Here is a 23652-nt window from a genome sequence, read left to right on the forward strand (position 1 = left end):
CCCCCATTATAAACAGCGCATATCTTTGTCATTCTGTCTTTGCACATACCCTGATTACTTAGAAAAAAATCTGGAGCCACGTTAACCCTCTGGACTCTTCTTCGCTATTTGCCTTATTTAAACTGGTGATTTGTGTGCAGTGAAATGTGGAATGTCAGTGATCTGGGCGTATTTTGGTGAGGCCCCAACAGCACAGTGATTTAGAACGGGAGGCAGCAAACTGTGGCAGCAGGTCCTGGGTTATCTTGCAGAGCCCTGGAGCTATGAATTAAAAAAAAAATAGTTTTAATACATTGTAAAAAGAAAAAAAAGTGCAAAGAAAAATATGTGATCAAGATTGACACGGCCCACAAAGCCTAAATTATTTACTGCCTGGTCCTTTATAGACAAGGTTTGTCAAACCTGGATTCAGAGCCTGGCTCTGTACCAGACAATCTGATCGAGTACCCACGCGTGACTGACTAGCTGAGGATTGACTTTGGCCAAGTCCTGTAGTTAGTTACTCAAGCTCCAGTTCTGTTTCTTCTGTAAAACAGGGGCAATGAGGGTACATGGAGGGTTGTTAGCCACAGGGCTCTTTTTTTTTTTTCCCCCTATCTGAAGTTGGAGGAACTTAAGTAGTCTGATTGCACGTGTGAATCCAGATGGGCCCGTTGCCATCATCCCTGTCCTGGGCACCGCTCATGGCACTGGGCATCAGGCTCATAAGCTGGCTCTGCCATCTAGCTGGAGAGATGGGCCACACACCAAAGACACTCCCTCCCCTCTCTTCCCAGCCTCCTGACCGTACTGCAGCTTGGCAATGCGGTGCACTTGACCTCAGTGGAAATGAAAAAAAAAAAGAAAAAAAAAAAAAAACAACAATCCTAAAAATCTGGCTTTGAGTGAAGAGGCTTGGAATTTAGAACTTTGAGCCCATCATTGTCATGTGACCATTTTAAATGTTAGCTTCTAACTGCCTCTCTCTCTTTGAACTGCCCACATCTGGGGGACTGTGGCCCAGCAGGGAAGGGGGGGGCAGTGGCGACACGTGGATGGACTCAGTTGTGCCTCTAGCCTGGGGTTGCTCAAGACTTGGGGGCCGGGGGTTCTGAGCAGCACAGGATCCTTGGGAGGCACCAAGGATGATCTGAGGGTCTCGGGCATGCGTGGAAGGGGCTGAGCCTTCCGTCCAGAGGGTTAACAGGTGGTGGCAGCCAGAGGGAGCATTAGCTGGAGAGCCCTGTGGCCCTCTCTTACAGACCCTTGAAGGTCTCTGCTCTCGGGGATCACAGAGGTAATGCCCAGCAGTGGCTAGTGAAGGGTCCAACACCCCCAAGGAGGGGCTGGCCCTATTTGCCAGCTCTGCACAAGCCTTTAGCTACCCTGGGAGTGTTTTTACTGTCCCCGTGGTTGGACTGAGGAGCCTGTCCAGCCCGTGGATGCCTCAAATGTCCAAAAATTCACTTGCCCCTCCCAGGAGGAATTCGGGCCTATTTTCAGCCCCTGGTCGGTGCGAAGAGTGGTTTTGAAATAACAGAGCTGCATGAAGTGCGCTGGTTTGTCCCCCCAGGTTCCCTGCCGGAGGCCTGCACTCACCCCAGCCGACGCAGCGCCCCACCACTGCCAGCTGTCCACGGAGAATGTGGACGTCAGCTGCTTCCTGGGGGTGGCGCTCTACACAGAGGTAGGCCCACAGCCTGCCCGTCTGAAGCACGGACCGAGGAGGAGAGTCTTTTAGGTGAAATAACGGAACTGTGGTTGTCTTTTTTCTTTTCTCAAGTCCTTATCTTTTAGAAGAACATGCGCAGATGAAATGACGTGGTATCTGGGATCTGCTGCAAAAAAAGAGGAAGTGGGAGGTTGGGCTGAAGCAGGGTTGGCCACTCAGGGCTCAGGGCTGAAGCTAGGTGATGGGTACATGGGAGTGAGCCGTGCAGTTCTGTCCGCTGCTTATGTTTACATTTTCCCAAGTTAAAAAGAGAGCGAACACAGGTGGGGCCTTACGAGTCTGACCAGCTTGCAGGTCAGCCTTAGCTCTCGCATTCCTTTCTGTGAGACCTGAGAGAAGAAGGAACCCCTATTTCCTAATCTGTAAAAGGGGCTTAATCACAGCTGCCTGGAAGATGGCTGGGGGAGTTTGTAATGAGCTAATGTATGGAGACCACTTAGTGTGTTACCTGGAACCTTATCAGCACCCCGGAACAGCTGTTCTGGCTGGGAGCCTGGGCTCGTTGACCCCTGGCTGGCCATTTCTGGTGGGGAGGGGCCTTCCAGGAGAGCTGGGGGTCTACCTCCCTCGGTGGACACGCAGCCTCTGCCTTCGATCCAACCACCTTGGCTCCACTTCATCTTTGGTTGGTTTGGACCTTGTTGGGCAACAGTTTGGAGCTAGAATCAACAGTCAGATTCCTGGGTGCGATTTCTGCTAAACTTTTGGGTGGCTGAAGCAAATTCACTGATTTCTTTTTAGGCATTTTCTTTGGCAGTAATCGTAACTCACAGGACGTTGCCACAAATGTCACTCAGTCTCCCCCAGCGGTACCACATCTTTGGCATGTCTGCAGGACGTACGGTGTCCCAGCCGGTACAGTTGATGGTGGTGCACCACACGGCACTTACTCACGCTTTACCAGTTTTACACGTACCCATTTGTGAGTCCTTGAGCAATCCACTGGGGTCGATGTTACCGTCACACCCAATTCTCAGAGAAGGACAGTGAGGCTCAGAGTAGTTACGTGGTTTCCCCGAGTCACCAGCCGATGTGTGGCAGAGCCAGGGCCCGAGACCAAAGTTGTGCACTGAGCCAGTAACCACATGCCTCCCTCCCCCAGAGGCTGCCATTAACCCAGTCTCCCTGCGTTTTCTCGTAGGTGAGCCCAGGCCAGAATGGGGGACTCCAGGGACCTTTGCCCTCACCTTGACTCCATAGGGGAGGTGACCAAGGAGGACTTGCTGTTCAAATCTAAGGTAAAGGGTCAGATCTTCCGGGGCTGGGGCCCATGCCCAGGGGCACTGCCTTCCTGAGGTACAGAGGTTTCTGAAGGCGGTGGAAGAACCAACTCTCCGAGAGTCTCTGGTTAGCCTTTTGTGTAAATGGAAGGGCTGGTGTCTGCTCGAGGCCTTCCGGGGTCTGCGTCCTAATGGCCATTAATTATCACTTAGCTCACTCCATCTGGGAGCCGCTAATGCTCTGTGCATTAGCTGCTGGAGCGGGTGCCCAGAGCCTTTCCAGGGCAGGGCATGAATCACGCCTTGAGAGTCCATGGACATTTTGACACATGTGACCTGAGGAGGGCCCCGGGCAGGCCCAAAGCAAGAAGGTGGGCCACTCTGAGTGGGGAGGATGTGTCTTTGTCTGGAAAAATATTTTGAATCGGCGTAATACTTTCCTGTGGTTCAAAATCAAACAATATAAAAATACCAGCATCAAGAAGTCCCCCTCCCAGCCTCTGTGCTCCCCCTCCCCGCCCCCCCTTTAGGGAGCCACTTACAGGAGTTTCTTTTGTACCTCTTCAGAGTTTCTTTATGCAAATATGCTTATTTTTCATTTCCCCTTCGTTCCATAAAAGGTAGCATGCTGCAGACACTTTTGTAACTTGCTTTATTCACCGGACAGTGTATCCTGGAGCTCTTTCAATCCTGGTACATAGACAGTTTTCTCACTTTTAGCCCTGGCGTTGCATGGTATCTCGTTGTGTGGACCCCATAACTCAGCCTCTGTGGGCAGACACCACGGCTCTTCGCATGTGGTGAATGTGATGCTGTGATGAATGGCCTCGTGGGAGTGCCGCTGTGTGCCGGGGGGTAGGGGGGTGGGGAAGAGTGTGTGGAGGACACTCCCGGCAATGGGGTCTGGGGTCAGATTCCTAGACACACTGCTGGCTCTTCTTTCTGGGCACCTGATGCTGGTCCCTCAGCCTCCCTCCACCAGCAGGTCCTGGGTGGCCTTTGGCCTGAGCTGGCTTAGCCTGGGCCCACAGGAGGGATCAGGCCTTCAAACGACCTGTGGCTTCTTTTGAAGTAGTTTCGCTTCTCTGTGATCTGGAGGAGGGGCCGAGCAAGGCTCTGGGGCAAATATTTGCATTGTCTAACGCTGGGTTCTGAGTCTGCACAGAGAAATAAATAAGACAGACAGACCGAGGGGATTTTCCTCCAGAGGAGGCAGGAATAGGGGGATCTGAGGGCAAAGACGTGAGCAAGGAGGGAAAGTCTGGGCTGGCCCACGGCAGCCTTTTGGAGGGGCATCTGGAGATGTCTCAGGCCTGTGTTTCAGGGAGCATGTCTTCCACCCTGCTCTGAGCATCCAGGAACCTACAAAACAAAACGACGATTGGTTTTTTGTTTTTTTGTTTTTTTTTTTTAAAGATTTTATTTATTTATTTGAGAGAGAGAATGAGAGACAGAGAGCACGAGAGGGAAGAGGGCAGAGGGGGAAGCAGACCCCCCCCGCTGAGCAGGGAGCCCGATGCGGGACTCGATCCCGGGACTCCAGGATCATGACCTGAGCCGAAGGCAGTCGCTTAACCAACTGAGCCACCCAGGCGCCCCAAAACGACGACTGTTTTAAAATACCAGAAGGGGGAGGGCTCTGAACAGGTCAGTCGGGGTGGAGGAGATGCAAATGGCCGAGACACCTCTGAAAGAAGATGCTTAACTTCACGAGTGGTTGGGGATATTGCTGACTAGAGCAAGATGATAGCATTTCCATCTGCCGGACGAACCACAAGCCGGTCGGATCAGAGCTGACAGTGATGGAGGGAAGGAGACCACACACGTGGTGGGGCTGGGTAGGCATTCCTGTCCCTTCAGGGATGCCATTCCCCTTCTGGGAATTTATCCAGCAGCAATGTAAGTACCAGTTATAAAGATACAAATAAAGCAGTATTCATTGAGCATCATGTGTAAGAGGAGGAAACCGGCGGCAGTCTGAATACTCATCAAGAAGGGAACAGGTCAGTTGTGCTGAGCCCATAGCGCGGGGCACTGTGCAATCGATCATTGCAGAGGACGAGGTGTGATGTTTGTGTGCAGACTCAGGAAGATGACCATACAAAGGTGGCAGAAACATGCATAGTATGATCTGATTTTTCCTAAAATCACACCCCCTCCCCTAAGTATACGCATATGCATTTGTATCAGAAGAAAGTATGGAGGGACATGTTTCAGATTATTCCGGCACATATTTTTATTACACGTTATATCCTCTACTTCAAATTATGTATAACATGTGTGTGTCATCTGAACTGTTAAAACAAGCATACCGGGTGCCTGGCTGGCTCAGTAGGTAAAGCATGCGACTCTGGATCTCAGAGTCGTATGTTCCAGCCCCAGGTTGACTCAGAGCCTACTTAAAAAAAAAAGTGTAGGATACTTTTGTTATTCAAATGACTGAAAGGAAAAGGAAACCCCAGAAGATGAAAGTAAATTGTGAAATCAGGAAATCACAAAGGAGATGACAAATTCAGGAAGGTCAGGGGCTACTGATGGATCCCCTGCTGCCCGCAGCACCCCCAGCGGGAGACCCCGTCCGACCGCGGACCTCAGTTCCAACCTTCTTCACCTCAGCCCGACGGGGAGCCCATATTTAGGCATGGCCACAAACTGGGCTTCGTGAGAATGAGAAGTTCCTGAGGAAGCGTGGGAGGGGGAGGCCTGCTTTCCCGATGGGGGGCTCGACGACCCAGGCTCCCCAGCTTCCCCGTCCCAAGCCTGCTCCATAGCCCAGCAGGACCTCTGAGCCTCAGTTCCTCATCTGTCCAAAAGAGGTGCTGCACAGGGTGCCCGGGGGGCTCAGTCGTTAAGTGTCTGCCTTTGGCTCAGGTCATGATCCCAGGGTCCTGGGATCGAGCCCCGCATCGGGCTCCCTGCTCTGCGGGAAGCCTGCTTCCCCCTCTCCCACTCCCCCTGCTTGTGTTCCCTCTCTCGCTGTGTCTCTCTCTGTCAAATAAATAAATAAAATCTTTAAAAAAAACAAAAGAGGTGCTGCACGGACTGGTGGGGATGACGTGAGCCATGTGTGATGAACTTAGCCATGGTCATCCTCAGCAGGTATCCCTCTTGCTCTGGCTGAGCCCCATGTTGAAACTGCTGTCAGAGCTGGCACTTAGAATTCACCTCAGCTGATGGAGGCCCCTTGGGCTTTTTGGAGGCTTAGCTGGAATTGCGGTTCTAGACAGGTACAGACAAGATTATTTTAGGGCACAGTTTTTATTTTATCTAACAGAGAGAGTGAGAGAGAGAGAGAGCGCACAAGCAGACGGAGTAGCAGGTAGAGGGAGAGGGAGAAGCAGACTTCCCACCAAGCAGGGAGCCCGATGTGGGGCTCGATCCCAGGACCCTGGGATCATGACCTGAGCCGAAGGCAGATGCTTAACCGACTGAGCCACCCAGGCATTAGGGCAGGTTGAAGTTGTAGCAAAGAGACCCTGAAATACAGTATCTTAAATGAGGTAGACATTTCCTTTTCTCTCATAGAATAGTCCAGAGCTAGCTAGGATGGTAGGGTGGCCCTACCTTTCCCAACATGTGACTTTCATCTCTGAGTCCAAGGTCCGCTCCTGCCTTTGCATCTGCATTCCAGCCAGTGGAAGGAGGAGAAGGAGCTAGGGGGGTGCACAGCCTGGAAGTGACATATATCACTTTCATTGTCATCTCGTTGATGAGAACTGAGCCCCGTGACCACAGTGGGGGCCGAGAAACAGTCTGCAGCTGGCTGGCCATGTGCTCAGCCCAAATCCACGCATTCTGTTACTAAAGCAAGAAGGGGAGATACTGGTGGACAAGAAGCAGGCTCTGTCAACCAGAAGACCAGAAACCTCGGTGTTTTCTGTGGTCTTCAGACGTAGTGATCTCCCAGTTTGTACCAGGCGCTGTGAAGTCAAGGGGGTAGACAAAGCAGACCGCCCCTCTTTCATGGAGCCCAGAGTCAAGGTGGGGAGAAAGGCTTACACAGAAAGGGAGAGTGGAGGGCGCGATAAAAGAGCATATTAACGGGTCCATTGATTTAAGTTTCAAATGATTTTACGGAGGAAAATGTTTTTGCAGCACATAACGAAATAAAATTCAAACAGTAAAGTCTGAAGTGCCCTGTGAAGAAGGACATTTAGATTGGCAGGCTGGTGAAAGCCTTTCTGAGGCAAAAATGCCTTTAAGTGGAGAGCTTTGGAGTCCAGCCGTCAGCGCCTCCGGCTGGAGCGCCTCCCCCAGGCTGCTCACACTTGGCTCTTCCTCTCCCACAGGGAGTCTGTCAGTCGTGTGGTGTTACTGGACCCAACCTGTGGGCCTGTCTCCAGGTAAGGCATCCTTGTCGCTGTTGGGGGTGTGGAGCTTGGTCTAGACTCTGGGCTGGGAGCGTCCGTCTCTGGTGGGCACTGCTGGAAACCTCAGGTGGGGACACAGCCTGGATGTCTCAGGGGCCGGGCCCAAGTCAAGAGGGCGCCAGAGTGAGGGAGAGGGTCTGGGCGCCACGCAGCCAGGCCTCAGCTTGGCCCACGTCTCACTGTGTCCCTACCTGGGCTTTGTGCAGGAGGGCAGCAGCCCAGAGCACCTTGCCCACCTTACTCCAAGGGCAGGGGCAGCTGTCATGGTAGCCATCCTGTCCAGCTGGAACCGCAGGGCATATAAAGCTGTTGTCCTGTGTGGTGGCAGGGCCTCAGTCGCTTGTGGGTCCTCGTGGTGGAGACGGGCCAGCCCCGATCCTCGCTGCTTCCCTCTCTCCGCAGGTCTCCTGCCCCTATGTTGGCTGTGGAGAATCCTTCGCTGACCACAGCACCATTCATGCTCAGGTGAGTGCCGTGGCCAGGAGCGCGGGCCCCGCGGGCAGATGGCCCAGAATTCAAGCCCCGGCTCCAGCAGCCTCCCAGCTCCATCTGCCCCCGCTGGGCCTCAGTGGCTACGTCTCTAAAATAGGAATAAGCGCAGCAGGGTTGCTGCAAAGAAGCGAGAGCTGATATGCGGGTGCAAGCATATGCTTGTGGCCTGTGCATGTGTTTGGTCAACGGCAGCCCTGGGCATTCCTTGCTGCAGGATGAGCAGATGCCGAGAGCTTCCAGGCGTCTGTCCTGACCGCGCCTCTTACCGAGGCCGCCCCGATGCAGCCGCGCGGCTCCTGCTGGGCCAGTGTATCCTCAACCTCAGTTTGGGTCTTGCCCTCTAGGCGAAAAAGCATAACCTGACGGTGAACCTGACCACATTCCGGGTGTGGTGTTACGCCTGTGAGAAGGAGGTGTTCCTGGAGCGGAAGCTGGCAGCCCCCCCAGCAGGCCCCTCACCCAGGGTCTCGGAGCCGGTAAGGGGGTGCAGCAGGGTCAGCGCAGGTGGTGGTGACACACGTCGAGGGCAGGGCCCTGTGACCCAGGTGTCGCTGGAGCAGGGATTGGTGGGTCCCAAATGCTTGCTGAGCCCCAGCTCTGGGCCAAGGCCCATAAGGGGTGTTGAGGACACACAGGTCTTCATGGGAAGGGCCTCCCTTTGGGAGTTCGCAGGCTGGGGGGAGGCTGTGTGCAAGGGCTTGTGGGAGCCCAGCCTGGGGCCTATGGAGAGCCCCTGCCACCCCAGCTCTAAGACGTATCCCAAGGGAATCCCCAGTGGTCGCCGCGGTGCAATTCTCTGTGGGAAACGCCTGGAAACCCCCCTGATGAGGCGCCGAGCAGGGCCCTGTGCAGCACCTAAAGGTGGTGGGCCTGGCAGGCCCGCACGTGGAGGGCAGCCTCGGGCTGGGGTCAGCATGCCACTGTCGGGCTGGTCAGCTGCCGTGTGTCCTGCCTCCTCCACAGTGACGCTGCGACCGTCACGTGGTAGGCGCTCCCTAAGTGTTTGTGGGATACGTTTGCAAACGTGGTAGATGTTTATGATGTTTTACAAAAAGAGACTATAAAATAGTACATGGACAGTATCTTGTTTTGGGGGCCTGTGTGTATTAACAGTTAAAAATCTACATAGCTGTGTATAGACTTCTAGTGGTTGTCTCAGGAAAGTTGTGTTGTCTGCTGTTATTTGTTTCTTTTTTTCCCCAAATTTATGACAATTAAGATAATTTTTTATTTTTGTAAATAGAATACAAGTTCCCGGGCTGGGGCCACCAGTGCCGTCTCTTTCCAGGGTGTCCTCTGCTCAGATGGGCTGACTCGGTTTAGGCTCACGGCTGGGGGCTGGGCTTCCTTTCCTTTCCTGGGGGGCACATGGGCCTCGGACCCCCACCCCCCCCGCCTCACCTCCCCGTACTCCTCACTCAGAGTCTTCCACGCAGGACTCTCCACCGCCCTCCCACCCCCTGAAAGCTGTCCCTATTGCCGTGGCCGACGAAGGAGAGTCCGAGTCAGAGGATGATGACCTGAAGCCTCGAGGTAGCTGACCCTGGAACAGGGGGCGCTGTGGGGCTGGGCCGGGGGCCTCAGCACTGCACAGGGAAGGGCGGCCTGACCCACAGCCTGAAGGCCCGTAGAGCGCGGTGGCTCCCCTCGGAGTGCCGGCCATCCGGCGGAGTCCTCGCGGCCTGCCAGTCCTCATCCCCTGCCTCAGCTGTGTGACCCTGGGCAGGCTGGTGCCCCTCGGCCCCTGGCCTCAGCTGCGCAGGGCAGACGCTGGGCCCGGCTGGGTGGAGGGCAAAGGAGTCCGTCTGTTTGAAACACTCAGGTACCCACAGCTATTATGAGCGGGAAGCACATTAACTTACTTGGCAGATTTCTGGGGTGGAACACCAGCCATCTATGTCCTCCCCTGTTTGGGTCCCGGGGGCTCGGGAGCCACAGCTCATCTGGGAGGGCAGGGCGCTCACCTTCCCTCCCCCACGTGATTGGTTCCTAGGCCTCACGGGCATGAAGAACCTCGGGAACTCCTGCTACATGAACGCTGCCCTGCAGGCCCTGTCCAACTGGTAGGTTGTCACCTCACCTGGGAGCTGGGAGGCCTGGAGCTGTCGCCAGGTGCCCTGGAGGTAGCAGCAGCCCCCAAGCTGTGCTGTGTGTGCTACCCACAGATGCGTGTATATGGATCCACCTCAAAAGCCCTAAAAACACACGTGTCCTTTGACCCAGCAGTCCCTCTGGTCAGAATTAATCCTAGGAAGGTCAACTGAGATGTGGAGCATGTTGCCTAGGGGGATGTTCCTAGCCCATTATTTATGGAGAACGATTTGATGGTCCACATTTATTTATTTTTAAAGATTTTATTTATTTATTTATTTATTTATTTGTTTGTTTGTTTGTTTGTTTATTTGAGAGAGAGCGAGAGAGCATGAACAGGGGGAGGGGCAAAGGGAGAAGCAGACTCCCCGCTGAGCAGGAAGCCTGATGTGGGGCTCGATCCCAGGACCCCAGGATCATGACCTGAGCTGAAGGGAGACGCTTAACGACTGAGCCCCCCAGGCACCCCAGTGGTCCACATTTACAGGCCAGTTTTACAGTGAGGGCAGGACAGTATTTATCAAACGGGACGGGGTCAGAATATGGCCAGTGGGAGGAAGGAGGTTACTGAAGCTTTGTGTGGTACAATCCCATTTGGGGGAGAAATTCCTAATTTCTACCTAGGATAGGCTGTTAACTCGGGGAGGCCAGGGCATTTCCTGTGCCTGGCACACAGATGTCCCACTTGATAGGGATTCAGTGCCTGCATATGTGAAGGAGGGGGGGATGTGTGCATGGGAGCGTCTGGAAGGATATGCCCCTAAAATCTTCCGAGTAGCTGTCCTCACATGGTAGGATTAAAGTCTCTTACTGTTTGCCAACCTCTAGATGTTCCAGTGTTTCTATCATGAATATGTATTTCTCAAGTAATGAGATAAGTTAACTTGAGGAAAAGGGAAAATGCCTTCAGGTTGGGGAAGGTGTCCGCAGAGTGGGCTGGTGGGAAGAACAGGCAGTGTTCTCTATCTAATCAGGCAGCAGCCGTCCCCTGACCCCACGGCCCCTGAAGCCGGCAGCTCGGCAGCCCTGGGAGAGGGAAGGGGGCTGTTTTAGCGTCTCAGGGTGGCCATAACAAAGCATGGCAGGCAGGGTACTTTAAACTTTAAACAACAGAAATTTATTCTATCTCAGTTCTGGAGGCCAGAAGTCTGAGGTCAAGGTGCGCGGGCGAGGGAGGCGGGGGCTTGCTTTGGAGGCCTCGCTCCTTGACTGCTAGCTGGCTGCCTTCTCCCTGTGTCTTCACGTCATCCTCCCTCTGGGCGTGTTTGGGTCCAAACCTCCTCCTCGCAGAAGGACTCGTAGAAGTCATATCGGACTAGAGCCCACCCTGAGGACCTCCTTTGAACCTAATTACCTGTGTCCAAATATAGTCACCTTCTGAGGTCTCCAACATGTGGATTTGGGGAGACACATTTCACCCTGTGACAGGTCATCTGCAGGCATTTCTGGTTCAGGGGCAACAGTATGCCCCTCCGGCTTTTGCTTCTCCAACCAGCTCTTTCTTTTTTTTTTAAAGATTTTATTTATTTATTTGAGAGAGAGAATGAGATAAAGAGAGCATGAGAGGGGGGAGGGTCAGAGGGAGAAGCAGGCTCCCCGCCGAGCAGGGAGCCCGATGCGGGACTCGATCCCGGGCCTCCAGGATCATGACCTGAGCCGAAGGCAGTCGCTTAACCGACTGAGCCACCCAGGCGCCCTCCACCCAGCTCTTTCCAACCAGTGCCTTTTCTGAGCCGGCTCTCTCCCTGCCCCTAGCCCTCCACTGACCCAGTTCTTCTTGGAGTGTGGAGGCCTGGTGCGCACAGACAAGAAGCCAGCCCTGTGCAAAAGTTACCAGAAGCTGGTCTCTGAGGTCTGGCACAGGAGACGGTGAGTGACTGAGCCCCTGACCTGGGACCGGTGCCTGGGGCTGGGGATTTTTCTCTCTGCCCCTCTACCGAGCACTACCTGTGCCTTCAGCCCCTCACTGCGCGCTTGCCACACTTCACCTGTGTGATCCTTACGGCGACCTTGTTTTACAAGTTGGGGAAATTGAGGCTCGGAGAGATTTACGTATCTTGCTCAAGGTCACCCAGCCTGTGAAAGAAGGAGCTAGAATTTGAAAGCGGCATTGCCCCGAGCCCTCAGCCACTTCCCTGATGTGTGTGCCGAGGCCCAGGCACCACCGTGCATGTGGGAGAGACTCTCATGGGCCGTGGCTGGTGCCGACAGGGCAGGGGCTTAGCTCAGTGTAAATGAATTTTAAGACCAGAAGTTTGGATTAGACCTGTTTCCCCAGTAAAATTGGGAATAACTTAAAATGAGTGCATAGAAATATGCCAAGTGTAAAAGCAGATTATAAAACAGTGTGATGGAATATAATTCCTATTCTGTCAGAAGCCAAGTTTGTTTTCTGTGTGTGTCTGTTTTCGTGGAAAAATCCGGAAATCTTAACGGTAGTTATCTCTGGGTGGTGTTGCTATTAGCCGTGATGTTTCTTTGCTGGGCTTTTCTGAAATTTTAGATTTTTCAACATGAACGTGTCATACTTCTGAAATGAGGAAAAAACCACAATAAGTGTTTCAGAAAGAAAACAGTTTTCAAGCAGACTTGTCCTAGACTAGCAGGAAATGATGCTGAGCCAGTCAAGAGTTCTTTGCCTGGTTGAGCCATGACTTGACGTTTTCCTTCTTGACTGTGGGGATGTGCGAGCCTGCAAGGGCTTCTGGCCAAGTCAGCACCTCCCAGGGTTGCAGCAGACACCTCACTGAGTCTGATGCAGCCGCCCTGGGCCGCCTGCCTAGCAGCCCTCGCGGGATCGTGTAGCTCTGAGCGGGCCACCTGCGCTAACGGGTCTGGTCTTCCTACAGCCCAAGCTACGTGGTTCCCACCAGCCTGTCTCACGGGATCAAGTTGGTCAACCCGATGTTCCGAGGCTATGCCCAGCAGGTAGGCCGTCCGAGCTGTGCAGGGGACACACCATTACCAGGCCTGGCTCTGAAGCTCAGACCAGCGTGGAAAAGAGCAGTGCAGCTCAGGGTTACGGGGCGGGTCCCCTTACTGCCTGAGCCCTTCGTGTGTGTGAGGACACGGTAGGCTCCTGGAGCCTGCTGGTGTTCTCCTCACTGGACAGTGTGGAGGCTGAGTCCCAGCCGAGCAAGTCACTTGCCCTGGCCACACGGCTGGAGATTTGACCTCGGGCAGTCTGACCGCAGTCTGGGCGCCTCAGCGCTGCGTGCTTTCTCATTCCCCTAATCACAGGCAGAATTTCACTTTTATTAAAGGAAACGTTTGATAACTAGTTTTGGTAAATATAGGGAACCCTTTGGAAATCAACGGTACTTTCTATTGCATAAACTCATGGGGCCAAAACGAAGCAGAATGTAGCCACATGTATGCCCCAGTCCCAGGCTGAGCTGATCGTTCACGTGGTCCAGTACCCTGCCTCAGACTGCCACACGGCCTGGGGTTTCACTGCCGGGCTTGTGGGAGGAGCTGGGCCTGTCTGGGCGGCCGTTCCTGCGGCCCGAACGTGGGGGCCAGGAACAGGGCAGCTGTCAGGCGAGAGATGCCTTCCGCCCTCTCCCTCGGCCCCCAGCACCCTGCCTGCCGTCCCTTCCCCGGGGGAGGGTTGCTGGGTATTCCTCTGCTCACACCCTCAGTTGGATGAACACCAGGCTCCTGACCGAGAAGTCCAGCGCTGCCCGAACACCACCCTTTCTGGGAAGTGATAATGCCCTCCATGGTCACAGTTCACCAGCTACCGTTTATTAAGTTGTCACTACCCGCCCCACAAGGACAGCCCTGTTTATCCTCACAGAACTCTCCTGAGGTGGGTCCTGTTGTCACCCCCATGTTATGGGTAAGGAGCTGAGGCTCAGAGAGGTTCTACAGCTCGCTCAGGTCACACAGCAGAGAGCGGCAGGGCGGGGGTCAGGCCGAGCTGAACCATTCCCCAGGCTCTCTGTGAGGACCCCATGGAGCAGGGCTGCTGCCTAACACGCAGCTGGATTCCAGAAGCATCCCTGTCTCTGGTTCTTAGACGTAACACAGGGAACATTTCTGAGTCTGAAACGTAGGCACGGCTGTGGGCCTCTGTTAATGGCTGGAGATTTTAGCAACAAACACCGTACCTCTGTTAAAAGGAAGAACCAGAGAGAAAAGTAGATGGTGTATCGGGGCCCGTTTCTTAAAAGAACCTCCCAGGCCCCTGACACAGGACCCACAAATCCTCTCTGCTCCCTTCTGCAGGATAAGCTAGTGGTTGATTTCTCTGACCTTCAAGTTCAATACTTTGCTTGAGGAAATCCACCCAGAGCCCTCCCTTCCCTCTCCCAGAACTCAGAGGATGAGGCTCTTCTCCCCACGCCGGTGACAGAGGGCTGGGGAGGCTTGGCTGGGCCTGGCCACTCCGTGACCCAACGCTGTGTTGGTCGGGCATGGGGCCAGGGGCACTGTGACGGGCCGGACGGTGAACCCGGTGGCCCAGCATGGCACCTGGTACCCCCAGTTGTTGGAGACCAGCCACCGCCACCGTGTTCTGGTCTTCTGAAGCGCCTGGGGGTGCGGCACTCGGCTGGGCCCCGTGGGCCGGTGTTGGAAGCCTCGCTTCCCAGGCTTTTTGCTCGGTTTGGTGACCTAGTCAGAGGTCAGAATAAAAGTGCCACTGCTGTGATTCAAGGCCCAACCAGCCTGAAGTGGAGCTTAGACAAGTCATGCCCACGTCTCTGGGAGGGTGCCATCCTGCCTCCGGAGCCTGTCCCCGTACCACAGGCCACCGTGGCAAGGGAAGGGGCGGGCCCCGGGGGCTGGCAGGAGGACGGGGAGAGCAGGGAGGCCCAGAGGAAGGCTGGAGGATGCAGGCAGCCTGGCCTGGCGGCTGGCATCACCCCTACAAAGCCAGCTGAGCCCTCACGTGCACTTGTGTCTTATGGGTCCCCTTCCTGCTTCCACAGGCTCCCCGCCCACCCCCAGGGTCCCCTCCTATAGGCAGCAAGGTGACTTTGGAGGCCAAACGCGACCCCTCCACTCTCCCACACTGAGCTGGAAGCAGGGCTATGGGTGCTTGGGAGCAGGACCCGGGGCATGACACGGACGCGGCTCTGCCGCCTCACAGCTGCGTGACTGGGGAGGGGTGGCTCAGCCCCTCCGGCCACAGTGTCTGCGGTAGAGCAGGGTTCAGGACAGAGCTGCCGTGGAGGCCTCTGGTAGGGCTGCTCAGGGCGTCTGCCCAGGGCGCCACAAGCACCCGCGAGCTGGATCCGCTGGTGTCCTCGGCAGCAGAAGCAGGGGGCGCCCGCGGCGGGTTCCTCCACCCCGGAAAGCCCGGTTGACGCAGCCCCCGCTTCCAGGACACCCAGGAGTTCCTGCGCTGCCTGATGGACCAGCTCCACGAGGAGCTCAAGGAGCCCGTGGTGGCGGCCGCGGAGGCGCTGGCGGAGGCGAGGGACTCGGACTCCAGCGACACGGACGAGAAGCGGGAGGGCGACCGGAGCCCGTCAGAGGACGAGTTCCTGTCCTGTGACTCGAGCAGCGACCGGGGTGAGGGCGACGGGCAGGGCCGTGGCGGGGGCGGCTCGCAGGCCGAGGCGGAGCTGCTGATCCCCGACGAGGCGGGCCGCGCCATCTCCGAGAAGGAGCGCATGAAGGACCGCAAGTTCTCCTGGGGCCAGCAGCGCACCAGCTCCGAGCAGGTGGACGAGGACGCCGATGTGGACACGGCCATGGCCACCCTTGACGACCAGCCCGCGGAGGCCCAGCCACCATCGCCGGGGTCCTCCAGCTCCTGCCGGACTCCAGGTGCCAGACAGCGCTCGGGGTCGCCCCCACCCGCTTGGTCCGGCACCTCCTGCGTGCCTGTAGCGTGGGCCCACCCACTCAGAGCCGGGGTGTGGCTCAGCCTGCCCGGCGGCCCCGCGCCCCCACTGGACACTGAAGGACATGTGTCCTGCGGGTTGGGTGGGGGCTGGGGTGGGCTCCTGCCTCAGGCCCTGGGAGGTGCTCGCTGGTCCTCTTCCTGACGGGGCCCCGGAGCCGACGTGGTTCCTCCCGGCCCAGCCCTGGTCCCCTCTCCGCCCCCAGAGCCAGACAACGAGGCCCACATGCGCAGCGCCTCCCGCCCCTGCAGCCCTGTGCACCACCACGAGGGCCACGCCAAGCTGGCCGGCAGCCCTCCCCGGGCGAGCCCCGTGAGGATGGGGCCATCGTACGTGCTCAAGAAAGGTTGGCAGGATTGGGCAGGGAGGGGGGTCGGCGGGGCATCTGCACGCGCAGCCGGGCTGGGTGTGCAAGTCGTGCCGCGGCTGCCTTTCCGAGCAGCAACACCTCCAAACCCTCCTCTGACGCCACTGGGGTGCGAGTGGGGGCGCCCCGTCCTACAGTGACCCGGGCCCTGGGAGGGGACCTGCGTACCCCACCACGTGACGCACACAGACCCCCGAGTCCCAGCCAAGCAAGCCCCAGCGCCGCCCCTTGTGGCAGACAGGCCGGGGGGGCTGGGCCTAGTCCCGTGCGTGCCCCCAGCCCAGGTGCCGAGCGCCGGTGGTCGCAGGCGGAAGGAGCAGCGCCACCGCAGCGTCATCTCCGACATCTTCGACGGCTCCATCCTCAGCCTCGTGCAGTGTCTCACCTGTGACCGGGTGAGCCCTGCGAGTGGGGAGCCACGGGCCAGCCTTCGGGGGCCCTGGTGGTCCTCCCTCGGGGGTGGGGGGGAGTGGCTTCTCCACCTGATGGCCCCTGCCCTTCTGGAGGGAGAGGGCCCTGGCTGCCTGGTTCCCGGGTCCAGGGTCCAGCGAGCAGACCCTCTGTCCTCCACCTGCCATCTGGTGGCTGGGGTCCAGGCTGCAGACTCTGCTTGGTCTGGGCAGGGCAGAACCCTGGAAGATGGAAACCCAGGCTGACCTTCAACCGCACAGGTGTCCACCACAGTCGAGACGTTCCAGGACCTGTCACTGCCCATTCCTGGCAAGGAGGACCTGGCCAAGCTGCACTCGGCCATCTACCAGAACGTGCCGGCCAAGCCGGGCGCCTGCAGCGACAGCTACGCCACCCAGGGCTGGCTCGCCTTCATCATGGAGTATATCCGGAGGTAGGCCTGCCTTCCCACCTTCCTGCCTGCCGGAGACGCGAGACTGCCCTAGCCCTGGCAGGCAGCAGACCACCAACAGCAAAGTTCAGGCGTTCGCAGGGCCAAGGGCAGGGTTTGGAAGGGCGCCCACAGCTGGATGTGCAGATGTTGCCTGGGCGGGGTGGGGGCTTCCTCAGCCACACTGGGATGGCCTGGATTGGGTGGGCCCGCGGGTCTGAAAGCAGGTAACGACGGGGGTCACCAGGCGGCAGCTAGAAAGGAGGGTGGCAGCTGGAAAGCGGGCCTGGCCCTGTGGGGAGAGCAGTGGGCAGCTTTCTGGAGCCCTCACTGTGTGCCACGAGGTCCGCTTTCCACCTACCCGATGTCAGGAGCCCATCAGCCCAGAGGATGGGCCAGTGGGACCGGAGTCCCTTCACAGATGGGAAGGCAAGGCTCCGGGAGAGGTGATGTCTCTCTCCCAAGGACACCGGGGCTGCTGGCTGGGTGGTCCCAGGTATTTGGCTGCAGACGTCTGCCCATCCCACCCACCTGGCCAAGCCGCCTCCCTGGGCCCAAAGTGACCAAGTCTTAGTCTTGCCTGGGCCCTGGCACCACCCCACCAGTCCTGTTCTGTCTCCCTAGGTTTGTGGTATCCTGTACCCCCAGCTGGTTTTGGGGGCCGGTCGTCACCCTGGAAGACTGCCTTGCTGCTTTCTTTGCTGCTGATGAGCTGAAGGGTGAGCGGAGTGGACTTGGCTGGGGAGGGGTTTGCTGGGTGAGCATGCAGCTGGTTTCTGGAACTCACTGTCAGTATCACCCCCACCCTCCCCACTGTCAGCCTAGGCCTGCATGTCCCCCCAGCCCCACTGCCTGGAGCGCTCTTAGGGCTTCCCCTGTTTTTCTTTTGCTTACCAGTTTGGTGGACAGAAACGATACCGTGCTTTAATTTTGCATTTCCTCGGTTACCGATGGTTTTGGGCAGTTTTCATTAGTGTTTTGACTGTGTTTTATTTCCTATCTTGAAATTTCCCACTCCTGTCCTTTTCCCATTTTTCTGTTGAGTGCTGGGCATCTTACTAACCTTTGGGAAAGCTCTTTTAAAAAATAAAATTAATTGTGGTAAAACATACATAACCTAAAATTTACCGTCTTAACCATTTTGAGGTGTACACTCCAGTAGCGTTGTGACTATATTCACGTTGTCGTGCAGTCACTCTCCAGAACTTTTTCATCCTGCAAAATGGAAACTTTCTACCCCCAAGACAGCAACTCTCTATTCTCCCCTCCCCCAGCCACTGGCGCCCACCCTTCTACTTCCTGTCTCTGTGAACTTGACAACTCTAGGGACCTCATCTAAGTCAGCTCGTATGGTGTTTGTCTTTTTGTGACTGGCCTATTTCATTCAACGTGATGTCCTCTGGGTTCATCTGTGTTGTAGCAGGTGTCAGGATCTCCTTCCCCCCGCCTTTTTTTTTTTAAAGACTTTATTGATTTATTTGAAAGAAAGAGCGAGCAAGAGAGAGTGCACAAGCGGGGGAAGCAGCAGAGGGAGAGGGAGAAGCAGACTCCCCTCTGAGCAGCAAGCCCGATTCGGGGCTCGATCCTGGGACTGTGGGGTCATGACCTGAGCCAAAGGCAGACGCTGAACAACTGAGCCACCCAGGCGCCCCCTATTTTTAATTTTTTGAGGAACCTCCACACTGTGTTCCAGGATGGCTCTGCCAATTTCCATTCCCACCAGTAATGCACAAGTTCCCCCTTCTCTACATCCTTGCCAACGCCTGTTATCTCATTTTTTAAAATCTCTTTTTGAGTAGCTATTCTAAAACAGGTGTGGGGTAATATCTCATCGTTTCGATTTGCATTTCCCTGATGATGAGTGATGTTGAGCATCTTTTCATGTACCTGTTGGCCATCTGTTTGTCTTTGGAAAAATGTCTCTTCGGTCCTCTGCCACTTTTTGAATGGATTATTGTTTTTTTGCTATTGATTTGAATGAATTCCTTACATATTCTGGATATTAATCCTTTATCTGATATAGGTTTCTAAATATTTTCTCCCATTCTGTGGGTTGCTGCTTTATTTTGCAAATTGTTTCTTTTGTTGTGCAGAACTTTTTAGTTTGATGTAGTCCCGCTTGTTTATTTTTACTCTTGTTGCTTGTGCTTTTGGTGTCCTATCCAAAACATTGCCAAGACCAATGTCAAAGAGCATTTTCCATATGTTTTCTTCTAGAGTTGTATGGTTTCAGGCCTTCTATTTAAGCCTTTCATCCATTTCACTTCAGGGTAATTTTTGTGAGTGGTACGAGACAAGGGTCCAATTTCATTCCTTTGCATGTGAATATCCAGTGTTCTTTTTTTTTTTTTTTTTTAAGATTTTTATTTATTTTTTTGACAGAGAGAGACACAGTGAGAGAGGGAACACAAGCAGGGGGAGTGGGAGAGGGAGAAGCAGGCTTCCCGCTCAGCGGGGAGCCCGATGCAGGGCTCGATCCCAGGACCCTGGGATCATGACCTGAGCCAAAGGCAGACACTTAACGACTGAGCTACCCAGGTGCCCCAATATCCAGCGTTCTTAACACCATTTACTGAAATGACTCTCTTTTCCCCCGTTGAATATTCTTGGCTCCCTTGTCAAATATTAGTTGCCCATATATGCATGGGTTTATTTCTGGACTCTCAATTCTGTTCCTTGGTCTATGTGTCTGTTGTCATGCCAGGAGCATACTGCTCTGATGACTGTTGTTTTGTAGTATAGTTTGAAGTGAGGAAATGGGATGCCTCCAGCTTTGTTCTTGCTCGAGATTGTTTGGCCATTTAGGATCTTTTGTAGTTTCATGTGAACTTTAGGATTGTTTTCTATTTCTGTGGACAATGTCACTGGACTTTTGATGGGGATTGCGTTGAATCTATAGATGGCTTTGGCTGGCATGGACATGTTGACAATATTTATTGTTCTGATCCATGAATGCAGGGTATCTTCTCACTTATTTGGTCATTGTGTAGAAACAGCTCCGTCTTTGTCCCATCACTCTTACAACACTCCTGACACCAGATGCATGGTGGTTTGCCCATACCACGCGGTTATGGGACACCAGCTGGGTATTGAGAATTCAACTCAGTTGTGATACTGTCACCTGGGGACAGCATCAGGTCCCACAGGTTAAGGACTCAGTCCTACAAGACTTCCCCTCCCCAAGAGCCAGTCACAAGTCCCGCTTGTCATCTGTGCTTCAGACTGATCGGCTATAGATCGAAGGTTCCAACCCCTCTTCCTCGGGTTTGATAAATTTGCTAGAGCCATTACTTACTAGGTGACTGGTTTATTATAAAAGGCTGTAACTCAGGAACAGCCAGATGGAAGAGATGCACAGGGCAGGGTATGTGGGAAGGGGCGCGGAGCTTCCTTCCGGTCTCTGAGCTCGCTACTTTCCCTCGGTCTCCATGTGTTCACCAACTCCAAAGGTCTCCAAAGCCCATGCTATTGGGATTTTTATGGAGGCTTCTTCACGTACGCATGATCAGTTATAAACTCCTGTCTGTAGAACACAAGTGTGGCTGAAAATTCCAAACTTCTAATCATGGCTTGGTCTTTCTGGTGACCAGCCCTGATTCCGGAACCATCCACAGTCATCTTGTTATTTATTTTTTTTTAAGATTTTATTTTTTTTATTTTGGAGGGAGAGAGAGAGTGAGTGAACGTGTGAGCAGGGGGAGGGGCAGAGGGAGAGGAAGAGAATCTCAAGCAGACTCCATGCTCAGCATGGAGCCCGATGCAGGTTCAATCTCATGACCCTGAGATCATGATCTGAGCCAAAACCAAGAGTAAGACACTTAACCAACGGAGCCATCCAGGTGCCCCTAGAGTCACCTCATAGAACAAAAGTCACTGTCATCACTTAGGAAATTCCAAGGGACTTAGGAATCTTGTGTCAGGAAGCAGGGTCAAAGAGCAAATATCAGGACAAATGATGCTCCCAGTGCTCTTACCACTTAGGAAAGTACAAGGACTTTAGAAGCTCTGAGCCAGGAACCTTGGGCTGTATTTTCTATGATGTCAGAGCCCTCTTTGTCAATGTCTCTCATCAGTGTCATATGGTTTCCAGCATACAGATCTTTCACCTCCTTGGCTAAATTTATTCCTATGTGTTTTATCGTCTTTGACACAACTGTAGATGGGATGGTTTTCTTTATTTCTCATTCAGATATTTCACTGTCAGTGTATAGAAATGCCACCGACTTTTTTATGTTGATTTTGTACCCTGCAACTTTACGGAACTCATAGATTTGTCCTAACAATTTTTTGATGGAGTCTTTAGGTTTCCTAAGTATAAGGTTATGTCACCTGCAGACAGTCTTACCTCCTCTTTTCCTATTCGGATGTCTTTTATTTCTTTTTCTTGCCTAATTGCTCTGGCTAGGACTTCCAGTACTGGGTTGAGTAGGCGTGGTGAGAGGCAGCACCTTTGTTTCATGGCTGATTTTAGGGGAAAAGCTTCTAGCTTGTCACTGTTGAGGATGAGGTTAGCTGTGGACTTGTCTTATGTGGTCTCTGTTGTGTTAAGGTATGTTCCCTCTACACCCAATTGTTGAGAGCTCTTATCGTGAAAGGGTGTTGAAATTTGTCAAGTGCTTTTTCTGTCTCTGTTGAGAGGATCATATGATTTTTATCCTTTATTCTATGAATGTAGAGTATCATGTGCATCGATTTGTGTATGATAAACCATACTTGCCTCCCACAGTTAAATTCCATTTAATCATGGTGTGTGGTCCTTTTAATATGATGCAGAATTCGGTTTGCTAGAATATTGTTGAGAATTTTTCCATTTATATTCATCAAGGATATTGGCCCATGGTTTTCTTTTTTTATCGTGTGCTTATCTCCCTTTGGTATCAGGGTACCCTCCTCAGTTTTTTGGAAGAGTTTGAGAAAGATTAGTGTTAGTTCTTTTTTAACTGTTTGATAGAATTCACCAGCAAAACCATCTGGTCCTGGACTTTTGTTTATTGGGAGGTTTCTTGTTTGTTTGTTTGTTTGTTTTTATTATTGCTTCAATCTCCTTACTCATTATTGGTCTATTCAGATTTTTTCTTTCTGCATGATTCAGTGTTGGTAGGTTGTATGTTTCTAGGAATGTATCCATTTCTTCTAGGTTATCCAGTTTGTTGGTGTACAATTAATTGGCTGTAGGGCCTCTTATGATCCTTTGTATTTCTGTGGTGTCAGTTGTAAGAGTCCTCTTCCATTTATTTATTTATTTTTTTAAATTTTTTAAAGATTTTATTTATTTGAGAGAGAGAGTGAGAGATAGCACAAGAGGGAAGAGGGTCAGAGGGAGAAGCAGACCCCCTGCTGAGCAGGGAGCCCAATGCGGGACTCGATCCCAGGACTCCAGGATCATGACCTGAGCCGAAGGCAGTCGCTTAACCAACTGAGCCACCCAGGCGCCCGAGTCCTCTTCCATTTAGTTTATTTGAGTCCTCCCTCCCTCTCTCTCTTTCTCTTTCTCTCATTTTGCTGACCTAGCTAAAGGTTTTTTCAATTTTATCTTTTCTGAAAACCAACTCTTAGTTTCACTGACTTTTTTTCTATTCATTTTCTCATCTCTGTTTTACTTATTTCTGCTCTAATCTCTATTCTTTACTTCCTTCTGCCAAGTTTGGGCTCAATTTATTTTTCCTTTTCTAATTCACTGAGGTGTAGTCAGGTCGTTCATTTGAGATCTTTCTTTTTTCTTAACGTAGGTGTTTATTGCTATGAGATTCCCTCTTAGAACTGCTTTTGCTGCATCCCGTATGTGCTGGTACGTTGTGTTTTCATTTTCGTTTATCTTGAGATACTTCCTGAGTTCCCTTTTGATTTTTTCTTTGACTTGTCTGTTGTTGAGGCGTGTGTTGTTTGTGAATTTTTTAGTTCTCCTCCTCTTCGTGGTTTCTAGTTTTATACTACTGTGGTTGGAAATATACTCGATATGATATTCATCTTCCCAAATTCATTAAGGCTTGCTTTGTGGCCCAGCTCCTGGAGCTGTCCTGGAGAATGTTCCGTGGGCACTTGAGAATGTGTATTCCAGTGCTGTTGGATGGAATGTTCTGTATATGTCTGTTAGGCCCATTTGGTCTGTAGTCATTCAGGTCTGGTTCCCTTATTCATTTTCTGTCTGGATGATCTGCCCAGTGTTGAAAGTGGGATATTGAAGTCCCGACTATTATTGTATTGCTGACTATTTCTCCCTTCAGTTGTGTTAATGTTCACTTGAAATATCGAGGTGCTGCGGTGTTGGATGCATATATTTGCAATGGTTACGTCCTCTTGTTGAATTACTGCTTTATCACTACATAGTGACTCTCTTCGTCTCTTGGGACAGATTTTGACTGAAAGTCTACTTTATGTGATGTCAGTACAGCGTCCTCTGTTCTGTTGCTTTCCATCCGCAGGGAATGTCTCCTTCCATCCCTCTCTCTCTCAGCCCGTGTGCCCTTAAAGCTGAAGTGAGTCTCTTGCAGGCGGCATATCGGGTTGTGTCTTGTAAGCATAAATCGTTATGTCCACCTCGGCTCCCACTTCCGGTCCCTGCTCACCGTTGTCTGCATTTCCTGCCCTAGGTGACAACATGTACAGCTGTGAACGGTGTAAAAAGTAAGTGTGTGTGTTCTGGGCTTTCCCCCCAGCGGTCCGTTCCCACGCCTCGGTCTGTCTGTGTCCCACGTACTTCCCCGG

General features: G+C 53.3%; 1 protein-coding gene across 8 annotated transcripts in view; it reads left to right on the forward strand.

Moving 5' to 3' along the window:
• Positions 1-23652, forward strand: part of USP20 (ubiquitin specific peptidase 20) — a 41033-nt gene that overhangs the window by 10307 nt on the left and 7074 nt on the right. For 3 of the 8 annotated variants that reach the window (XM_031022116.2, XM_006750815.3, XM_081803750.1), the window contains exons 2-16: positions 1553-1720; positions 2853-2949; positions 7221-7274; positions 7704-7766; positions 8138-8269; positions 9230-9326; positions 9787-9856; positions 11640-11753; positions 12734-12812; positions 15215-15662; positions 15945-16085; positions 16386-16501; positions 16778-16950; positions 17572-17666; positions 23538-23571. In XM_031022116.2, coding sequence (XP_030877976.2) covers positions 2869-2949; positions 7221-7274; positions 7704-7766; positions 8138-8269; positions 9230-9326; positions 9787-9856; positions 11640-11753; positions 12734-12812; positions 15215-15662; positions 15945-16085; positions 16386-16501; positions 16778-16950; positions 17572-17666; positions 23538-23571 — 1697 coding nt within the window. In that variant the 5' untranslated portion in view covers positions 1553-1720; positions 2853-2868. Of the gene's footprint in view, positions 1-776; positions 944-1552; positions 1721-2852; positions 2950-7220; positions 7275-7703; positions 7767-8137; positions 8270-9215; positions 9327-9786; positions 9857-11639; positions 11754-12733; positions 12813-15214; positions 15663-15944; positions 16086-16385; positions 16502-16777; positions 16951-17571; positions 17667-23537; positions 23572-23652 lie in introns of those variants that run through there. The other 5 variants (XM_081803752.1, XM_081803753.1, XM_081803751.1 and 2 more) reach the window with 4 other exon arrangements.

This window comes from Leptonychotes weddellii, chromosome 14 (assembly GCF_054177405.1).
Source record: "Leptonychotes weddellii isolate Sample4059 chromosome 14, ASM5417740v2, whole genome shotgun sequence".
Classification (NCBI taxonomy): domain Eukaryota; kingdom Metazoa; phylum Chordata; class Mammalia; order Carnivora; family Phocidae; genus Leptonychotes; species Leptonychotes weddellii.